This window comes from Ixodes scapularis, unplaced genomic scaffold (assembly GCF_016920785.2).
Source record: "Ixodes scapularis isolate PalLabHiFi unplaced genomic scaffold, ASM1692078v2 PGA_scaffold4__175_contigs__length_147842914, whole genome shotgun sequence".
Taxonomy (NCBI): Eukaryota; Metazoa; Arthropoda; class Arachnida; order Ixodida; family Ixodidae; genus Ixodes; species Ixodes scapularis.
Genome location: NW_024609879.1, coordinates 60,482,422 through 60,503,861, shown reverse-complemented (window position 1 = coordinate 60,503,861; position 21,440 = coordinate 60,482,422). Strand labels below are relative to the sequence as shown.

General features: G+C 39.7%; 1 protein-coding gene across 1 annotated transcript in view; it reads left to right on the top strand.

Annotated features, from left to right (window-relative positions):
• Positions 1–21,440, top strand: part of LOC115332391 (venom metalloproteinase antarease-like TtrivMP_A) — a 143,835-nt gene that overhangs the window by 44,490 nt on the left and 77,905 nt on the right. Inside the window, exons 4-9 of the mRNA XM_040218941.1 lie at positions 2,309–2,435; positions 9,399–9,446; positions 10,276–10,406; positions 11,448–11,519; positions 11,601–11,749; positions 16,099–16,148. Coding sequence (XP_040074875.1) covers positions 2,309–2,435; positions 9,399–9,446; positions 10,276–10,406; positions 11,448–11,519; positions 11,601–11,749; positions 16,099–16,148 — 577 coding nt within the window. The remainder of the gene's footprint in view (positions 1–2,308; positions 2,436–9,398; positions 9,447–10,275; positions 10,407–11,447; positions 11,520–11,600; positions 11,750–16,098; positions 16,149–21,440) is intronic.

Below are 21,440 nucleotides of genomic sequence, written 5' to 3'. Positions count from 1 at the left end.
TGTCCGGAGTTGGCCCGCGGCGGGCAATCACGTGTGTGCCCGGTTCGGGCCGCCCGCCTTTGCGCCCTGCGTGCCTTACATGGTCGTGGGTGTGTGGTTGGGTGGAGGGCTTATCGCCGGTCACGGAGAGTTAGGATAGTGTGCTTTGGGCGAGCTCACAGAGGAGGCCGCCACTGGTCTTGTCCATGTTTTGCGTTTGCTGTTTGAATTTTTTTTTTTTAATTTTTGTATTCTATGTATGTTTGGCTTTTTTTGTTTTTCTTGCTTCTGCTGTATTTCACTCGACATTTGAGGTCTCACTTTTCAAGTCCCGCTTGAGGAAGAAGGGTCCCCCTTCGAAACGTCGCGGTTTATGTATGAATTATACATGTTCAATTAAATCGTCCAAGTTTGTTTGACCCTTCGGTGGCATCTACTTTTATATATATATATATATATATATATATATATATATATATATATATATATATATATATATATATATATATATAACCAGTATTGCTTCCGTTAGCGGGCGAAGATATGTGTTCTTAGTCCCAGATTTGCTGCTATAACGAAGTACGTTGACGAAGAATAAAAACTTTAACCACAGTTTTAAGAAAAAGAAAATTCCCGACGTTTTTGGACCATATTGGTTCCTTTTTCACGGGTGACCGTCAGGTGGACAGAAAAAGTGCTGCTGACGTAGGCTGGCTGAATCCTGGTTTTTTTTGGTGATGTGGCAGAGCCCTAAGACGTACATGCCTCGGAGAGTTTCCGAAGACCTGTTAATGTTTGCTTTTGTTGCCTGGGTGGAGCAGGATTCCAGGTGCAGACGTTTCCGCCAGTGCCGCCCTATGCAGGGGATCTCGCTTTTGTCGAAAGACTCGCAATGACCTGATTCCTATTCGTGTTCGGCGAGGGCACTTACCCTGAACGTAGATTTTTTCACACCGTATTTCTGGCGGTTCCGGGAAATATCTGGTTTCCTCCATCTAGGATAGCAGGGCAGTCCCCGTACGAGATGCTCTATACGATTCCTTGAGACATCTCCTTTACCTGTCTCTTCTTTGGGGAGATGGAGTCAGTGACGGATGGTGGAAACCGGCTCGTGAGTCGCCGCGATCCTATGTTTACAAAGGACACATCCGATGGTCTCCCCTGACTAACCTCACGTACGACAGGCAGACACGGCTGGATGGAGCCGGGAGCTTGCACATATGGGGCGGCGTAGCTTCTTGTGGATCCTGTTGATGAAACGCTTAGAGTAGCCGTTGTTTTCTAGAACTATAGTTTTATTGACAGTTCTTCAAGCCTAAGTCTAGAAAAAACACGGCGATGGCTGGTTCGTGCTAACAGCGTCATGGATTGTACATTTAACCGCAGAAAGGAAGTCGGAAAGCTATGTCTTTCAGTGCATTGTACATCACATGTTAGTGAGGACTGCTAATAATGTTTGTATAAATATCGATAGGTAATCATGGTTTGTTCAGTTTATAGATTTTTTTAAATGTACTTCCCGGCACCATTCTTCCTCTAGCGCCTAATTTAAACTCGAGAATGCCCTACGTATGTTCCTCGAAGAGAAAACCCTGCTAACGAATGTATCCGTGCGCTCTTAGAAGGAACTACGTGTTTGAACACCGACCTATCACCTGCCTCTTGTGTTTGCCTTTTTTAAGTGCTTTTATGTGCGATAGACAACATATGCTATGTAAGTTACCATTTTGTATTTTTCACTATTTATGGGTCTTTTAAACGACTGCACCAATGTATAATAAATAATTAAATGAAGCCTAATATTTTTTTCAATATTATTGGGTATTGTTCGCCATTAATAATTTATTTCAGATATTTCTGCTTCAACGAAGTAAATGAAACTCTCTTGATAGGTATACTTTCACTATTTCTTTTAATTCTTGAACTCACCAAGTAGTTGAAAAAGTCCTCTTTGAGCTTGCAGAGTAAGTGGTATTTGAGTGCGTCTGGAACGCCCATCGTAGGGCAACCATCAACCTAACACCCGAAGGATGATTGAAAACGAGCGTGTTGGTGAATAGTTACGAACACTTGAAAGGATGAAACATCTAAGACCGGGACGAAAACAGGATTCTGAAAGAAGTCCGGTTTTCGTCCCCGCCCTATGTTTTACCCTTTCAAGTAATGGTACCCTTATGATTATCGCTAAAATGTTACCAACTTTGAAGAAAAACGCTTAATTTTATTTTGGTCAATCATAAGGTAGTTTTTTTTTTACATTTTGTATCATTTGAGACGCTTTATGGAGCAAAACTAAACGCAATATCTATTAGCCTAATTCTTTTTCCAGAGTGGTGTCATCAGCGACACTCTGAGGATACTTCCTCTTCACCTTATGGCTCGAGCTGAAGACGGGTCCATCGCACACAAGATTTTCCAAGTGGATGCTCCAGCTCACCGTGGACATGACTATGTCGGTAATGTGCCGAATCAATTTTAACATATGTACTGCAAATATCTTTGGGTGCATGTGATAAATATAAATGTGTTTAACATGCTTTTTTTTTGCACTTTGACATTTTATCGGTTAGGTCACTGTCAAGTGACAAAGATAATTAAACACCCACTGAATTATGCGTGCATAAAATAAAATTACCATATCTGCACTAATATGGTATTTTGAGTACTTGGTCTAGTGAAAAGACTTAATTACAACGTACTTACCTTACGTCGGGCTTTGACTTAAACAATCTACGATATATTGTGACCAAAACCGTCCCATGATTTCTAGCTTCAACTGGAATTCTGAAACACTCCGTGCGATATCTTGTTTTTTTAAACAATAGTTGACATGATCACAACCATTTCGAGCAAGTTCTGGATGTCCAGAAGCAGTGAAGGACCCAAAGGCGACGCCACCAAACCATCTTTCTTTGAGTTCTTGAGCAACTATCTTTTCACCTTTCGCGTGTCTAGGATTCACATACACAGCACACTGGGATTTTGTGGTAGTCTAGTAATGCTTAGTACAAGTCTGTTAAGACTCGCTTATGTCGTTAAGGACAGCAACTCTAGTACGTTGGCATGAAGCTTCAAGTTAAGTATTAAACGACCGTTATTTTAGGTACGCAGCGAAAACAATTTAGATATGTCGTTTAGTAAATAATTATGCCTGCACCAAAAAGTGCATGATAAGGTCTCGTTTACGCATTTGCGTTATGCAACGCAGATTGTTTAGGAAGTTAGCACACAATTAAAAAAACTGCCTAAAACGTGGTAATACTGATTAAAAATATTCTTCGCACTGCTAAGCGCTCCATTTAAAACAATTATAGCCTCCGGTATAATAGAGTAGGTCGACCCACTAAATTGTATATATATTTGACGTACTAACCGCCAGATAAATGAGGCAGAAAATGTCGATTCATGTACATTTTGTTGTTTTAAGTATATTCAAGATTTACAAAATATATCACTACAGTGATGTGTTTTCGTGTGTGCGTCCAATTGAATGACAACGTGTGTCTGGAGCATTTACTTGTAAGTCTAAATTGCGAAAGCGTTTCAATACAGTCGTTTCGCGAACAGACTGTACATAAGAAAGGTACGCCTCAATGTCACCGAAAGAGACGATTTTTATTTCAGTCATTCATTTAATAATTTTAATGTACAGCTTGTGTATTAGGTACTAGCAAAGAACGATTTAAACACAATAAAACATGGGTCAACAATATCAAACTCTGCTACAGCACGGTTATTATACAAGACTTGAATGAGAGATATGAGGCTGGTATAGATACCTTGATTCTCATCAAACGTCACAGAGCTTCGAAAGCTCATCTCGAAACACGAATGTTAAAAGATAACGTTAGATCAGGAAATTCAATTATCCCTTTAAAGCATTTATGCAAAAAAAAAAAAAGCTGGTTCGCAGCGCCGAGAAGTCCAAGCACTCTAACATTGTTTGTCAACGAGTCTTTGATATTCGTAGTAAAATGTATAACAAACGTGACGTTCCTAAAATTCGAAATAAACGCTCCTGACCCTTCTCTTTTCTCTTTTTGTTTGGGCGGCCAATACTAATTCAGATGAAATAAAATTCCTGCTTCTTTCGAATTAGCCAAAAAGTGTACCGGAATACACAGGATGACGTAGTGTGTAATTTTTTAGATTATGCTGCGCCTATTTTAAATAGAAGAAAGGTATATACAATATATTTTGATATGTCGAAAGTGTACGAAAGAGTTAGTCATGAATTGATATTAGGTCCTAAAATTTCGAAGACTGTTGGAGTCGCTGACAGTCTCTCCGACTTATTTTGTTCGACATCGGATGTTCCAGAGGAATAAATAATGGGCCGCCTTTGGATTTGGATATTTATTAGTAATATAGAGTATTGTGTAAGTAATTATAAACTGCTACTTTTTGCTGCTGATATTACGTTATTCATGAGCCTTTGCACTATTTAAAACTGTAATATACTACAAAATGGCGTCTTTAATTCACTAGTGGTGTAAGCTAAATCAACTGTCTCTCTACCTCCAAACAACAAAGGTGTTACCTTTTTGCCGACGGCATACTGTTGTTTATTTTACATGGAATCGTGACGGGGAAGACCAATACAGCAGGTGTCAATTATAAAATTTTATTGGCGCGTGTGTTGATAGGGGTTAAACGTTTATAAACCAAATATCTTTTATCGCGTGCAATGCCTATAAAATGCTATGAATAGTATCTCGATTGACGAAGCATTATTAAAACCCCACTCTTTTATGTGTATTTTAATTATTTAGTATGGTCATTACTTTAATTTGCGTCTGTCTCATAAAACTCGATATCTAAAGCGCAGGCTATGAGCATAAAAAATCTTCAGAAAAATGTTTTTCGAATTGTATGATAGATTCTTTGAGCGCCGCTTTATAAATGCTAATATATATTAAAAAAATTTCACTTCCACTTTTGTCTTCCAGAAGAACTGTTCGTGACTTTGTATTTCTACATAAACTTATGAATGGGGCAATTATTGTGCCCAACCTCTGGGGAAAGTTAATCTTTATGTTCCTTCACGTGTAACGAGACATTTTGTTAGTTTTTATGTTCACTCGCGGTGTAAAACTTCACCACTTCCTCGGATCCTGCCATGGTATAAAACCACCGGTTAACCTCCACTGGACATTTCGTTATCAACAACATTGTCCCGCTGCAGATTGAATGAGCACTTATCTGCCTCTTAATTTGTTTTATTCGTTGCTTGGTTAAAGTCCCTTCTTTTTTTAATGTTTTTTTTTTCTATTAGCTGTTGACGATGATGCCAAAGTGAATACCATCTTTGGTTGTTTTTGAACACCTAAACAGGAATATTATTATAATATTATCATATTTTTTTTATGCAGTGGCATAATCTGTGATACGAAATCAGCTTATTTTTCTTATGATGCGTCTCGCACGTCACCGCAACGTCTAAAAAATAGAGGCTCCATTTTTCCCAGGAGAGCTGAGTGCTTCAGCTACATAAATAATTGGTTTTCTTAATAGTGTAGCAGGCTTAGAGAAAATATGGCATTCGTTTATTTTCACCAGTCGAAACACAAAATCGCCCGTTTGATACTAAGCACGAAAATTCAGGTTTGTAAGAGCTTAACTAAATTCAGTTTTATCTACTCTGAGGAAGTTCGTCGGAGAATGGTCACCGGGGGCCTTTTCGGAAGGAGGATGACTAAACGAAAGTACGCTTAGGGACCGGCACATAAATATGTGAGATTATCTTTTATAAAGCTATTCAACATTTAATTTATTCTAGTGCAGGAATGAATAGTCTCAGCATAGCTCAGGAAGCCAACGTTGAATATACCAATCAGATTTATTTTATGTGTATATATTACCATACTGCAAGCCGCAAGACCAAAGCAGGTTTGTAGGCCTTTTAGAAAGAACAAGCACAGCTAAGTGTAAAAGAGTTATAAAAAGCCACGCACACTCTGACTATTTACAGCATTCGTAGTTACTCAGTTCCATTGATCGACATATCAAACCAATATTTTAACCGAGTCAGTATTGTAGCGATACGGTGCGAAAAAAAAATATTATATTTTGTTTAGTTGGGTTGTTGAAGTCTGTATATGCGAAATATTTATGAATGTCAATGAAGTAATAACCTTGTAGAAATTTACCTTTATTCTGCTGAACATTATACTGGTACTTATTTGCAGAAGGTTCGCATCGGACTTTGTTACGAAGACAAAGTCTGTGGATCGATAGGGATTAAAGATAAATCGGACAGCTTTACTTTGTGTGCGTTCTCTTTCGTAAATATTTTGTCGTGTGAATAGCTCTCAAACAGGGCATTTATATTCAATATTTTGTAATATTCTCACGAATGACAAGGTGAAACAAAGAATAACTGGGAAAACTGAAACGTTTAAAGGGGGGCGAACTTGTGCCCAAAAATAGAAAGGAAACAATATAACAGCAGAGCGCCGTGTGCGTCTATGTCGGCAAAAGAGCAGAGTCGAACGCTGGGGAGAGACTGACTCCGCTCGCGTTGCGGAGTCCCCTATGTACCTCGTTGCTTTCTGGATCATTCAGCGTAGAACTTTCCAAGCATAGAACAATTGTAACACGATCAGGCCGAGAATGTTTTCGAAGTTACGAGAAGGCCAAGTTTGAAAGAATAAATAAAATGAAAATCCGCTGACTGGAATCGGACCTACACCTTCTACGCGACAGTCAAGCGCGGTAACCACTCGGCCACGCACGCGCTTGCTCGCCGACGTGCGTGGCAATAACAGTTACTTACTTGGTGTCAATTGATGCACAGGTCTGGAAAATCTAACTTCCGTCTACGTGTCCGAATTCCGTTTTAGCGATTTATTGGAAATATTTTTGATGTGTAAATTCCAGTTCAGGTTTGCTTTACAAAAAGCGCCTGTAGTATGTTGGAGGTTGAGAACGTGGGGCGGGGGAAAGGGAGGGGGGTGAGAAGGAAGCGGACGCAACGCTGGTGAGGGGAGGGGGTTTTCTCCTCCCCTCGTCAGCGTTGCGTCCATTTCCTCCTCTCCCACCTTTCTTTTCCTCGTCCCACCCTCTCCAATCGCCCCATACTATAGGTATTTGTACTCCTGTCAATGTTTTGACGGCCTCTCCCAGCAATATAGGTTAACAGTGCTGCTACTTTGTTTCGCGTTCTGTTATCATATACACAAGTATTTTGGCTAATTTCAGCTTGCCATTCGTCCCACGAGTTTGTCAACTTCTGTAAACGATCATATATTTTCTTCTGAGCATCTTATTCTATATCTCTGAATATTTATTTTTGTTGTAGTAGAGCCAAACGTGTCACGGTCTTTAAAAAAGTAATAGAACTAAAAACACAGACGAGGGCGAAGACGAAGTGAACAAGCACAAGGCGCCTGGTGTTTGTTCACTTCGTCTTCAGTGTTGTTTGTGTTTTCGGAGCTATTATTTTTTTAAAGACTATAAGGCGACTAGCCCTCCTATTCACTTTGGTGTCAGAGTCACACAGGCTGTAAAATACACTGAGCTCACTGTGCCTAAACAAAAAGAATTCGAGCTGCGCAGCGCCGGGCTATCGCCAGGTCGAGGTGACCTTCGAGCCAGTCAATAAAATAGAGAATAGGCTGTTTGTCTAAGCAATGTTCCGGACACCTAATTTTTCTCTGGTACTTTCGAACACACCACTAACTGCACCACCAGGAAAAACGTTTAATTTTGATATCCACCAAACATCGTTGACCCATGTTACTAATATATAAAATTAGTAGCAGCGGCCCAAGAACATATCAATGAGACAGCCCTGAAGGAACGAGTAACTTTTCATACATCGTCATAATCAACTGCAGCAACCGTTTTCAACAACCTGATAAAAATGTCCAGGTATGCGAGATCTACAATACAAATATTCGGATCATTTCAAGAGAAAAGAGCTCTTTCGACATGTATTTTGCATCCTTATTGTTGGCGTCACTTTACACCTGAGAAGTGTATAAAGTATAAACCACATGTAAGTTATTTGGCAAGCGACGAGGCAAACGGGGGTGACCCCCTTCGCTGTCGCTCGGTCAGTCGCGAGACAAGGCAAACCGCATGAAGGCAACGGGAGGAAGTGACCAAGGCGATGAACGATGTTTTCTAGAAATCCAGAAACCGAGCCCCGCGACGAGCGACAGTGAGAAATCTCCGTGTCTCGTCGCTGACCCTCGTCGCTCGTCTCGTCGCTCGCTAAATCGCTTACGTGCGGCTCAGCCTTAAGGGTAAATAAAGTCGAACCAGAAAACCAAACAGTCATAAAAGTTAAGATTAAAATGCAGAACAAATTCCAAACTGCCCTTTGTCTATGCACTCCCCCGCCCCGCCCTATTAATTCATAAAGCCTAGGTTGACAAAAAAGGCACTAGACCAGGCGTTTTCCCAAGATGTTGTGCAAATACTTACTTTTCGTAAAGCAGCAATTTTTGATAACATAAATGCATATGCATTTCACCAGTCTCAATGAATATTATAAAAACTGCGTGGCTGTGATACTAAATACTACATGCCTAATATATTACATTATCTCTATGCGCACAAATGTCGTCGAAAATATTATAAAAAGTGAATAATAAATACCTGAGTAGTAATTATCTATCACATATTGAAACAAGCCAATGTGGCTGCAAGCTCAATCAATACTGGCATGGTGACCCATGAGCTAGAGAAAAAGGAGAAAGAGAGCACAAAGCTACAAGCACCTAATCGGACATTTAGTCTTTTATAGGACCAGGCGTCGTTTAGATGTTTTACCAGATTAATCGCCACCCTTCATTTGCATAATTTTAGTCGATTAATTGCTTTCTTTATTGCCGTGAATAATAATCAAAGGAAATAAAAAAATTAAATTTTTGCTTAACCTTTGCTGAATATGTGATAAACAGCGCAATGAACTGATTTTGGACTTTGGATCAACCTTGACGTGTATGTGGAAACAGTCAGAAGGCAGCTATACTAACAGATTATTAATTCCGCCGCAGATTCAAAGAGATTCGTTGATATTCTTCGTCAATAGCGAGATCCTTTGGTTGTTCACAATAGTCCCTGCTGCACTAAACGGACACTCGCGCGGCGTTAAAGTGGCTGGTTCACGTTAGCCTTCTCCACTTGATTAAAGCTACCATTCTCGCCCGTAATATTCGCTTTAGTACAAAGCTTCACGTAAAGTTTGCCTTGCCACTGGTGCACTCGACCATGTCTCCGTATTGAAAGCGATCAATTTATACTTTTGATGTTTCTCATAATATAACCGATTAACCAGTTAGAAAAGATTATTCACGATTACAACAATATTTCATTAATCGGTAGGTTAATCTATCAAGTTCCCAGCCATAGTAATTTGTTGTAACCATCTAGGGTTCATATTAACAAAATAATTTCCCCACATGTTTCAGAAACAAGTAACATTCAGCTGGAAGAGCGATTTAATGGACATCATTTAAGTAAGTTAATTTTATGAAGTAATAAATGACTCTCTAGGACATAGAATGTTACACTTAATAGGGTCTAAATGTGCTTGTTGTATGCTAAATTAGAAAGTATCATTATCTAAAAAGACTAAACAATGTAAAGCAATTTTTATTATTGATATATCCCTACATATGTGCGTGCCGCTGTCGCATTAAAGATGTTAAACGAAGACTTGATTTTTTTTTTTAATTTCGCGAACACTACTTACAATGCTACCAACTTCGGAATGAAGGTTGTATACAAATGTATGTTGCTTCAAAGTAGATAGTGTTATGCGATTTCCGTCGGAAGGAAAGTCATTTAAAAAAGAAGAATTCTGCATAAAAATAAAATATATACGTATGTTTCGAAAAAAAAAAGCTTGATACATATATTGGATATCCTGTATATTCCAACACTTGATGCGTAGAAGTCTCAAATTTACGATTCTACGCATTCACAAACGAGTACAGCGAAACCAGTAGATATATTTACCAGGTAACTAATAATAAAAACTATATCATCGAAAGAAATATTAAGATAAACACATAAAACTGTAACCAGCTTTCTAAGCACTTTGTTTATACACTGATCTTTCTAAACGCGGTGGTGCAACCTACTATATTTTAGTCTTTCAGAAATCGAAGCAGCGCCAAGCATAGCATAAAAGAAAAATACGCTGTGTTTCTGATTTCCGCAGATGAACATAGTACTTCAAACTGACTTGTCTGGCCCAGTTTAACTATCTGCAGTTTGCGCTTTAGGAGTGACAATCGTGTATACAACATTTGGTATCACTCATTTCAAAGTTTACTTTTACAGTCCGTCCGAGACAAGTACAAGTTCCAGACCCATTTTTGATTGAGACACTGGTTGTCGCCGACAAGTACATTTACCAAAACTTTGGCGACGATGAACAGTTTGTAACATATATCGCCACTTCTTTGGCAGCGGTATGTACTCTGCGTTCTGTTTTATTTTCCAATTTAGGTTCCCATTCAAGTTTTCTACCTGAGAGTCAATGTATGATTAAGCTCAATGAACAGAGTGCGGCAAAATCATCTTGCCGGCGTCGTTCAGTCCGGGGTGGAACAAAAGTCATGTGGGGTGCCCATATTTTTTTTAAGGTGTTAAAAAGCATATTCGAATGAACAACCATCCGCTCTATTGTTTCAGTGTTGAAGTCTGCTTCATAATTTAGTATTCCGGAGGCACCCCAGAGAGGACTTTGTTTGATTGGGCAAACACTGAATTGGGTCAGCTCACATTGCCGCAGATTGTACACCGCTCACCAGTGTTTAGGCGACGACTACATAGATGTTTTTTTTCTCTATTTACTCAGGTATTATATTGTGAACCCCAATTCGTATAGATCAGTTCAATTACTATAGGTCTATGCATCACTATGGTAGTCTTGATGGGCATTTTTTCAATGAAACCAAAAAGGGCAATGACTTGTCAGTACAAAAATGTTGTGATATCCTCATGGCCCATATGACAGCGAAAAAGTTTAAAACTGTACTGATTATAATTGGGTTAAAAAATATAAACTACAAATTCTGTCTGGCACATTATTTTTCTATTTATTACATTTGTACTGCCAGTACTGGAAACGTTTGTAGTCGCTTAAAACGCGAGTGTAGTTCTAAACGAACCGCCCATGTCTCCGACCTCTGCAGGAGTATGAACGATGGATCGCTTTTGAAGAAAAGCAAGGCACTCTGAAGACTCAGTTATTAACTAGCAATAATAAATGTGAACACTTTGATTTACTAACCGATCGAAGGTAGTGAATGTTAAACCGAAAAGGGCAAACACGTTTATTGATTCCTTGGTGCCTTACCACGCGAAACATACTGCGTATACTAAGTATGCGGGTCCAGTGTTCGCTCGTGACTTATCTTCCAATATTAACAAAAGATTTATGCTAAATAAATCTTTCTGTTAAATTTTTAAATAAAATTATTTAATTAGAACTGTCCTTTTTGTTTAAGGTGAATATCCGATATAGACGCATAAGAAACCCAAGAATACAACTGCTCATAGTAAATATAGCTAAGGACCTGGTGGGTGTCATTTGATGGCCATATTTCTTACATTTTAAAGCAGTCTGAGTTAAATGTAATTGCGCCTTTTATTATTTCTAGGGGTCAGATTTTCTGCGACATATTTCAGTTTCAGATCCAAGCAACGCCACTAATACATTAAAAATCTATACCTCATATGAAGAGACATTACCCCGGTTTGCTATGAAATACAGGCACGCCACGTGCGACGCAGCGATGCTCGTCACAGGGTAAGAAAACTAGTAAAATATATGAATATGTTAAAGAAATCTGCACGAACACATAATATAAATTAGGGTGGCGATGCGGGCTAGTTGCCTTATGGATAGTAGATTCGACGCAGCCCACAAGAAACGAAGTTGAAGGGGGTATACAGAATAAGCGCTTACTTTCAGCTGAAGATTTTATTGAGAATAAACACCAAAGTAAACAACAGCATTTCACGCCATCATGACCAATTTAGCACATGTCCAGATGACAGATCTCTTTGTTATGTGGGACCGATCTTTGCCTTACACATTGCCCAGTCCCTGCTTTTTTGATTGCCCAGACTACTAAAATTTCCCTAGTCATTTCATCTCCCCCCCCCTTCCTGCAATCCTGACGTGATGGAAGTTGGGCTGGCATCCACAGACTGTACAGTCAAGCGGAAAATGACGCTGCTTCATTGTGCAGATTGTTGACGCCAACCCAACTTCCATCACGTCACGATTGCTCGAACAGGGGGAGATCAGATGACTAGAGACATTTTAGAGGCCTACACGACCAAAAAAAGAAGGGACTGGGCAATGTGTAAGGCAAAGATCGGTCCTTCTACATAGTAAAGAGATCTGTTATCTGGACACGTGCTAAATTGGCCATGATGGTGTGGAAGGTTGCTTTTTACTTCGGCGTTTATTTGGAATAAAAACTTTAGTTGAGAGTAACTCCTTGTCCTGTGTTACCAGTTCTCGTTTGCCTTCGTTTCTTGTGCGCCGTGCGAATTCTACTAAACATAATATGATATAGAAACTATATTCTACGTGATTTGAATTACTTCTATAATTCTATTGTGCAAATCATATAAGAAATAATTATTATTCTTATAGAACATGAGTTGGCCCGCAGCGAAATATAGTCTCACATGGTTTCTAGTAAAAAAAAACTAGATAAATATACTATTATGAATCCAAGAAAGTAAGTATGTGGATTATTTAAATGTAATTGAAAAGTAGCGCGGAGCAAAATAAATAATGCGTATAGGTTTAATAGATGCGAGTTGGTTTATTTCTTGGTCTGAGTAGTTCCGGCCGCTAGCTTGGCTATTAATGATCACATCGCAACTAATATTATAATAATGTCATAACAGCATTTTGATTATAATAATTATTGATTATTATAATCAACGATAATGAATATAACATTATAATAATATTTTAATGTCATAAAAGCATTCAAACATTTTGAAAATATTCCAAAATATTTAGACCTTTATTTAGTTTAGCACGAAATGTTAATTTAAAGATACGCAACAACAAACTAATAGGCAGCGAATATATTAAATATTTGGCAAGTTAATATATATTGCAATTTGAATACTCGGAAAACCTAACGGGTCAATAGATTCTAACGTTTCATCAGCTTAGATTGGACTACTGGTATTTTTTTTACATGTTCATGCTAAAACTTACAAGCAATACTTTGATTCCCCATAAATATAAAGGTCAAATGGAAATAAGTAGCCAGGATATAATTTCTTTGATGGCGTGGGAGATATAACTTCTCGTATTGATGGAGCACACAGCCAGTCCTAACGCATGATAAGTGGTTTGCTTATTAACCATATATTGCGCTTGATTCTGGTTAACTATACACGCTTGATACATTCTAATCTGTGTGCTATTAGCTGGTTGGCAATTTTTGTAGCAATTTTTATAATTTGAAAAATGAAATAAAATAAAGAAGCAGCACTTCCTCGTGGACCTGCCAACATGCGATTTTACTCCTTAAGATATGTTTGGGAGTAAACATAATATTGATTTGTGCTTTCAATTCGTATGGTGCCGAGCTGTCCCCCTATATATATTAGGATGATTTGTAAAAAAATTCTCGACGGACTTAACGATGGACTCAGTCGTAAGCGAAGTTCGATTGCTATAAATATGAGTATGAACAGCCTTTATTGAATCAGTACATTTCCTGTAAGATTTTGAATGAAGGTATTGTCCGGATAGAAAATTGATGACAAACTTTAGTTACGAGTCCTTATCGCTACAAGTCTCGTATCGAGAAAAATACTAAGGCTGGTAAAATCGCACCCCCTACACAAGGCCAAATTCGATATTGCAACTCATATTGGCCGAGGTCACGTAAAGTGCGCACAGGAGACATGAATATAAACTATTTAAAAAAAGCGCCAATCAGAGCTGTATACTGCCCCCCCAAAAAAGAGAGGGGAGTGGGAGATTTTGTCACGCTAAGATCAAGGTTAAAACTGACCTTCTCACGAGGTATCGTGGTAATATGATGTTTCTTTGATTGACGTATGTTTTTGTTATACCTGCTGTTGCGGAATCTAAATTGTACTGACTAAAAACGACACAAGACAAAAATAAAGGGCGAAGTATTTTCGTCATTCCGCATCAAAACTAACCGTTAGCCTAAAAACACCGAGCAATTTCAATAGTTACTCACGAGAGTGCAGCTTCTCAACACGGTCAAATCCCGACTCGCGTGAAACCGCAACGCCCGTTCCAACCTTGTGTCTAACGGCTTCTCTCGGCAGGGGTGACACCTGGAAGAATTATTAGTAATGCTCTAGATTTATGTTAATGCACATTACCATACTGGATCTCGTCGTGTAAATAAACCTCTTGAGAGCCCCACGCGCTCGAATTTACAACGATTCCCTATTACTAGGGTCTTCAATTGTCTTCGTAATTCCGGGTGTTTCTTCTGCTTGGGGAAGGGGACGGGGATATTATTTATATGTTCGGTGTTCTTCTGTGTCAATATTTGGTGTCGCACAAACATCGCCGCTTATCAGAGCCTAAATTAAAAAACAAGTTTAATGAATGAGATTCATAGACCCCTAAAAGAATATGCATGTAACTCGAACGCTTCCAAAACATCCTGGCAGCGATAAGAGAAATAAAATCGACAAAAGTCGTGCTTCCTCAAGAAATAGGCAGCCCAGGGGAGAGTTTAGTGGCGCCCTGTTCCGGATTTACACAAAGCGAAAACTGTAGATCAATGTTTCCTTCCCATGAACTTGGGGTCTTTTTTATTCAATGACATCGCACTTGTTTTTTATGGATTCATTTTGTTGAAACCGTCTTGGTGGCTCATTTTTGTGTTTTGGTTTTATCTGCTTTCACCGAAAACACAAAACTCTACTCATTATTTTCCTCTTTTATAGGCCCTAGAATCCATTCGATTACTTATTTACCAATAAGATCTTACCTACCTAGTTAGTCCTCTCCTATTCTGCTCCACTCAGCTCACATTTTGACTATTTTTTCAATAATCCGTGTCGCAATTTGTTTCTGTATCAGTAAGCATTTTTTATGTTGAAAAGAAATAACATAAAAATACAAATTGTTTTTTTGTTATGAATGTAAAAGAGCGTGGCGTTCCTGTACACCAAGAATAAAAAATGTTTCTAACCAAGCTTAATAAACCATAATACAAATATTGGTCGAAATTGCGCTATACAGCCACTGTGCAAATACATTGCGCTGAATAGGTTATACAGTATTATTTGATTCAACTCTATTCTTGTATAATAGGGAGTTTTAGAATAGCGCACGCTAAAGCTTTACGTACGCAAAGAATAGCGTCGTCGCCACTGCGCATGACCCGAACGCCAACTAGGTTTTGCGCTTTGCGTGCGAAATTTCAGCGTGCGCTATTTCTCGGAAATAGCGTGCGTACGCAAAGAGTCTTTGCGCTTCTCCAATGAGGATTCGTGATGAGAAGTTGGCTGACGCCAAGACGAACAGAGTTAAAAAAAATGGCGGCTTCCAGGATTATGTCGGCGGCTACTTTGGCGGCGTCGTGAGTGCGACGTCGGTGGCATCCTAGCGACTGCGATTTTCAATACGGGACGACATTGTACTCGGTTTGGCAACGATCCCCGGCAACTTGATGCTTGCGACGCGCGAACATTTCTTGCCGAAGGTACGATGTGCGAAGGTCAGTACACGATAACTCTCTTGCTGAGGCGACGCAGGCGGACACGACCGGTCGACCACTCGCGTCGCATTCTCATGTTTAAACAAATCTAGTTCTTTGGACCGAAAAAAAAAAACTGTTTCTTTCTCAAGTCACAGCATTTCTTGTGGGAAACAAAAATTGTGACTATCCTGGTAGTGTTGTAAGCCCGAGGTGTTTGGGTTTTTGCGTCGCGACGGAGAAACGCTATTCTAAAACTCTCTTACGTCGCGTGGGCTAACACAAGCGCTAAATTTAGCGCTAGCGTACGCTAAAATTGTGTACGTTATTCTAAAACTCCCTAATGACTATTGCCTTTGCACAACAGGGCCGTTTATATATTTTAGTTCATAAAACTAACCCTTTAATTCAATTCAATTTCCAACAGGTTGGAGCTCGCCGATCAAGATGGTGCAGATATTTCTACCAATGTTAAAGGTTAGCAAAATGAATATTGACTCTTTGTGTACTGCGCCATGAAGCAATGAAGTAAACATATTAATGAATGGACTCGCCTCTAAAGAAAAACATGTTTGTGTGGCAATTGTCCGTATGTGGTGAAGATTTGCCTGAAAAATTTACCTTCTTGAAAGACAGCGCGTGGCACAAACCACGCAATTACGACGCTTAGCGCAAACCTTACACGTGAAAACCAAACGCTATGATTGCCCATCTGACCACTCTAGGAATGATAACTTGTTTTACAACATGAGTTATTTTTTTTGGGGAAGCCTCTAATGCCATATAAATAGACGCTCATGTATTTCATGCTAAATTTATAAAATATGCAATTGACGCCACGACTTGCAGGACGCTTTCGTTTCCCTGGTCAATTTAGTGGGAAAACCGAAGCCTTGTGACATCATTACACATGAGCTACAAAACTCATGCCACGTGACAACGCCAACACTTCCGATCTTCTCTTCACTCCTCCCTTCTACAGTGCCCTCTTACGGAGTAAGCAACATAAATATTTCCCATCCAATCAACTCAATCAAGTTTTATTGCATCTTCATTTAATTTGACGGAATGCCCAAGTCAGTGTGTAGGAATTCGAGTACAAGAACATGTTTTTTACGTGCACAGACGGTGCAGTCTACAAGATCCCTCTGACGTGTGGCAAATGCTACATAGGCCAGACTAAACGATGCCTTAACGACCGGATAGAGAACATTTCTATTCACTTCAAGCCACAGTAGGAGGTTACCTGCCTACACATTGTCGCTCCTGCCCGTGCACACCGACGTTTGGTGAAACAACTGTCCTTGGGAGATTTCAAGACAGGACTAATCGAGAGATCTACGAGGCCTTTCAAATTCAGAAAAAAGGACACCAATGCGTCAGTCATTCGTCCCTGTCGCTGAGTGCTAAGCAGGTGTTTTCTTTTACCAACACCTATTCGCACTAACTTTGGCCGGCCAGGCGTGAAAGTGACGTTTTCTACTTTTTTCTCTTTTCTTTTTACTTTAGTTCTCTCTTATATTATTTTCGTTTGCTTTTATTATTTTTCTATTATGTATGTACATATTTTCTTCCCTTTTTTCTTTCATTTATATTTTCTTCACTTCACGAGGAGTTGTATTTCCGTGGCTTCTTCTACCTCCTTTTCTCCTCTTTATAAATAAATTAGTTGGGAGTCAGTGCTCTTTCGTTCTCCTACTTTTCACTTCCTCCGACGTTTTGTGCGCTGTTTTATCTTAGTACCAAGGGGTAGAGCAGGTCGCATGTAGCGTCACTACTTCAGACAACAGTCAATGGATACCGTAAAGTGCACGATAAACCTCCTGCCTTCGCCATTACTTCAGTTACGACAAGACGTTTCTTGAAAACCAAGAGCACAAATAATTTATACCTACACGCACCCACAAAAAAAAGCAGAACGTATAAAAAAGCTCCTCGTCAAAGGATGCCCACGAGTTACTGCACTCCTGAAAAAGATGAAACTTGCCTTGATATTTGACGAACCCGGGGAACACGATGTGTTTTGAATGCAGCGCGTCCGAATCCACCCATAGCTTCCGGTAACCGAGCATTACAAAATGTAACGTGACGCTAATGCACGAACGACATATTCTGTGTTCCCTGGGTTTACTGGAATGAACAAAGGAAGTTTACGTTTTTAAGAAAATTGGGAAATACGAGTGTGGGAAGCGTTTCATCAGACAGTTATAATATAATTATTTGTGACTGTAACGTAAGCAATGTAAATAATATTATTATTAACGTGTATGCGAAGAATGATAATAATAATAGAAAAGTGTTTCTTGGGAGTATTCTGCCTTACTTAGAATGTGAAAGAAAGTCGAACTGTTGGGTGACTTTAATTGCGTTTACAAAGCGACTGTTAGGGCCATCAATATTGAGCAGTATGATAGTTACGCAAAATATTTAAAACAAATGACATCATATTTTGTATTCATGATGCGGTGAACAATCAAAAAGTCAGTGCAAGTTTGCGCTTTACATATTTCCATTAAACGAGTGATTCTCATCTTGAAAGAATTTACGTGTCGATCGAAATATTGACTGGGCATGAGAAATACGATATGTTCTCTTTTTTATAACGCTGTAGCTTCCTTTATTATTAGTGGGCAACTTAAAAAGTCCAACTTTTTACTGGGATGTGTGAAAGTTTAAAAACAGCATTTTGGAGCATGAGGTTCACGATGAAACAGTACAGAAACTGATCAGTATGACACAGGAGGGCGATGGAAGCGCACCTGAAAAAATTAAACAATCGTCATAATGCTCGTTAAAACTTCGAGCGTTCGAGCGCTCCAGTGGGTTCGTTTACTGGAAGAGAATCGACGATAATCTCTTTTCTGGAAGATTTTGAGACAGTCCGTAAATTTGAATGCGAATATCGGGGTAGGTTAGTGAACGACATTAGTTTAGTAAAGAACAATATTGTCACGAATGACCAATGATGAGGCGGCGAATAACTGAAGTAACTAAACGTCTGATGGGGCGAACTTGTGCCCAAAACAAAAACAGGGAAAGGCTAGCGTCGCAGGCGTCGATGTCGGCGAAACAGCAGGATCGAGCGCTTGGGCGAGACTGGCTTTGGCTCACCACGCGAAGCCCCTTATGTACACCCGTGGGCTTCTGGAATAATCGGCGTAGAAGTTTCGACGCGTAGAACATTCGGACCTGGAATAAGCAACAATGTTCTTGAATTCACCAGAACATTAAGCTGAAAGAATAAATACAATACGAGTAACTCCCAGGAATCGAACCCTCGCTCTTCGTGGGAGGCAAGCACGATAACCGTTAGTCCACGGCCGCGCTGTCTACTTGGCCAGTTGCGCGCGTGGCAATATCACGTACAGAAAGCATAGAAATGTAGACCGTTTTTGTGTGACGATTGTCATGGTAAAATAAGACGTAGTTGGGTTGGACAACGAAACCGAGAGTAAACGTTTTATGCATAACAACAATAAAAACGTATCGCCAACAAAAAGTATAACTATTGGCACAAACCCTTAGATATCTTGCGCCTTTCCTTCGGCACATAAAGTGATTTGCTGCATAGCCCCAACTCAGCTACATCAAAATTAAACATGATGGCCAGCACCAAAAAAAAGGTCTATAGAGGTGACTTGGCACGCGCTTGTACCGAAAGATACACTTTCGATGAGCGTCTCACTAGAAACCATTAAGGTCTCAGTCTAGACATGTAAAGAGAAGAAAACTTGAAACTGAAAAACAAAATGCATTGGTCATTCGAGTAGCGTTTACGAAGTCATTTAGAGAGCATCCGTTGAATGCTACACCAATCGCTTCCAGGGGAAGGGACATGAGAATGTCGCAAAGCTTCAAGAGTATCTGGCGGTTATGCGTATTCTTTATGACGAGATGAAGGAGAGGATAAAAGAGTCATTAGGCGTGGCCGAAATTTCACGCGCAATCGTTAATTTTCCGACTAAACGGTCTCCAGGACCCAAATATTTGACTGCGGAAATATATTAGAATTGCAAAAACGTCACGGTCTGGTTCCTTCATCCGGTGGTACTTAAAGCACGCAAGTCAAACTGCCAACCTCATTTATAAATAAAAGCGTGCTTATATCAAGTGTCGGTGATAATGAAATGATACAAAACTATAAAGACCTATCGACCAATAGCGACCAGTAAAGTGGATCATAAAGAATGGAATCAAATTCTCGCCAGAATATTACAGGAGGTTATTTGTGAAATAATCGGAGAGCACCAGGCCTGATCCATTAAAGCAAGGTGTACTGTAACAAACATTTACTGGCAAAATGTATATTAGATTTGTGTGAAGAGTATCTTGATAGAGTGGCATTGCTTCAGACCTTTAACTTTAAAATTCACTTTAACAATAACTTTATTTATTTACATCGATCACAATGGGTGCCCAAAAAGGAAAAAAAAAAAAAAAAAAAAAAGCTGCCGTAGGCAGCTTGACTTGTTCTCGGGACCTTGACATTGGTCAGGCACAAGCATGCGGATAATTTCCAAAAGACAACTTATACAGTAGGAGCATCGTACGCACTGTGTATTGCATAAAACAAAACATTTAATCGCTTACAACACTTTCGTCAATCTCCCCTTCAATCGCGTACAACACTGTGTATGGTATAAAATAGTAAAACGTGTAAATGTGGGCGAATTCATTACGTGTTTTGTTCAAATGGCAGACACCGGATGAACCGCCCAAATTAACGGAGGTACAAAACGCGCAATGATGTATTGCTTGCCGGGAAACAAGGCTCCGCAATATCGCCTCTACTGTTTAGCAGTTTTTTAGAGGCTTTTCGTAAAAATGCTATTAAGAACAATGTATAGACAGATTCAAGCTTCAAAGCAGAGAGAGATCAAACTGGTCGCACATTCAGACGTCGAAGCCTTAATTTATAAGGATTAGGCAAGCATTTCAGAAGTGGCGAAGAAACTGAAATCATTTTATGAGCTATCAAGTGCGGCTGTCAAATGGGAAAAGTGTTGTCGTCTTTGCCATTGAAAACCATTGAAAACTAATATTTTCAACGGTATCACTTTTACGCCAACGCAAACTGATTATTTGGGAGTTCCATTGCTGAGCAGTAGAGGACCAAATGTTTAGTAGTCCACTGTTGTCCAGAAAAACGGGGGAGGTACGATTTCTCAATATTTTGGCGCGCTACTGCTTGTAGCGTCCTTTTAAATGTTAGGTCTTCCGATATGTTTTAAGTGCTAACGTGCACCACAGTGAATTTACAAAAGCTGCAGCGGCACTTTCCTCTTTATATCTGGAGTTCGGGGTGGAAAATATTTTGCCCCGGAACTTCATCTTAGTGCGTCAGAAAAGGAGGGCCTTTTTCGCATATTTTTATCATACACACACCAGCTGGGAGCACGTGGAGCGAAAGCTCGCGCTGCTAAACCTAAGAATCCTCGGTTCAATCTCCACCCCTACCGTCTTCGATCAGGATGAGCACCGTACCTGCGTGCGGTGGTGCTTCAATACTGCGTACGTTAAATACCCCAGACTAGCGGCTGTATTCCGCTGGCCAGATTCATCTTCTACAGCTGAGACACCAGAATACCATTGAAGCTTACTAACTTCCGGCTGTATAAACATACTCAACATTATTATTATTATTTTGGTCAAACCATCTTCTTTCTGCGCGCTGTAATCGAGACCAGGTTACCAGTAGAGAATTTTTCGTTCGTTGTTTCTTCGTACTGTCGTAAGCAAAGCAGGATAGGTAGCCTTCTTCGCGAAGTA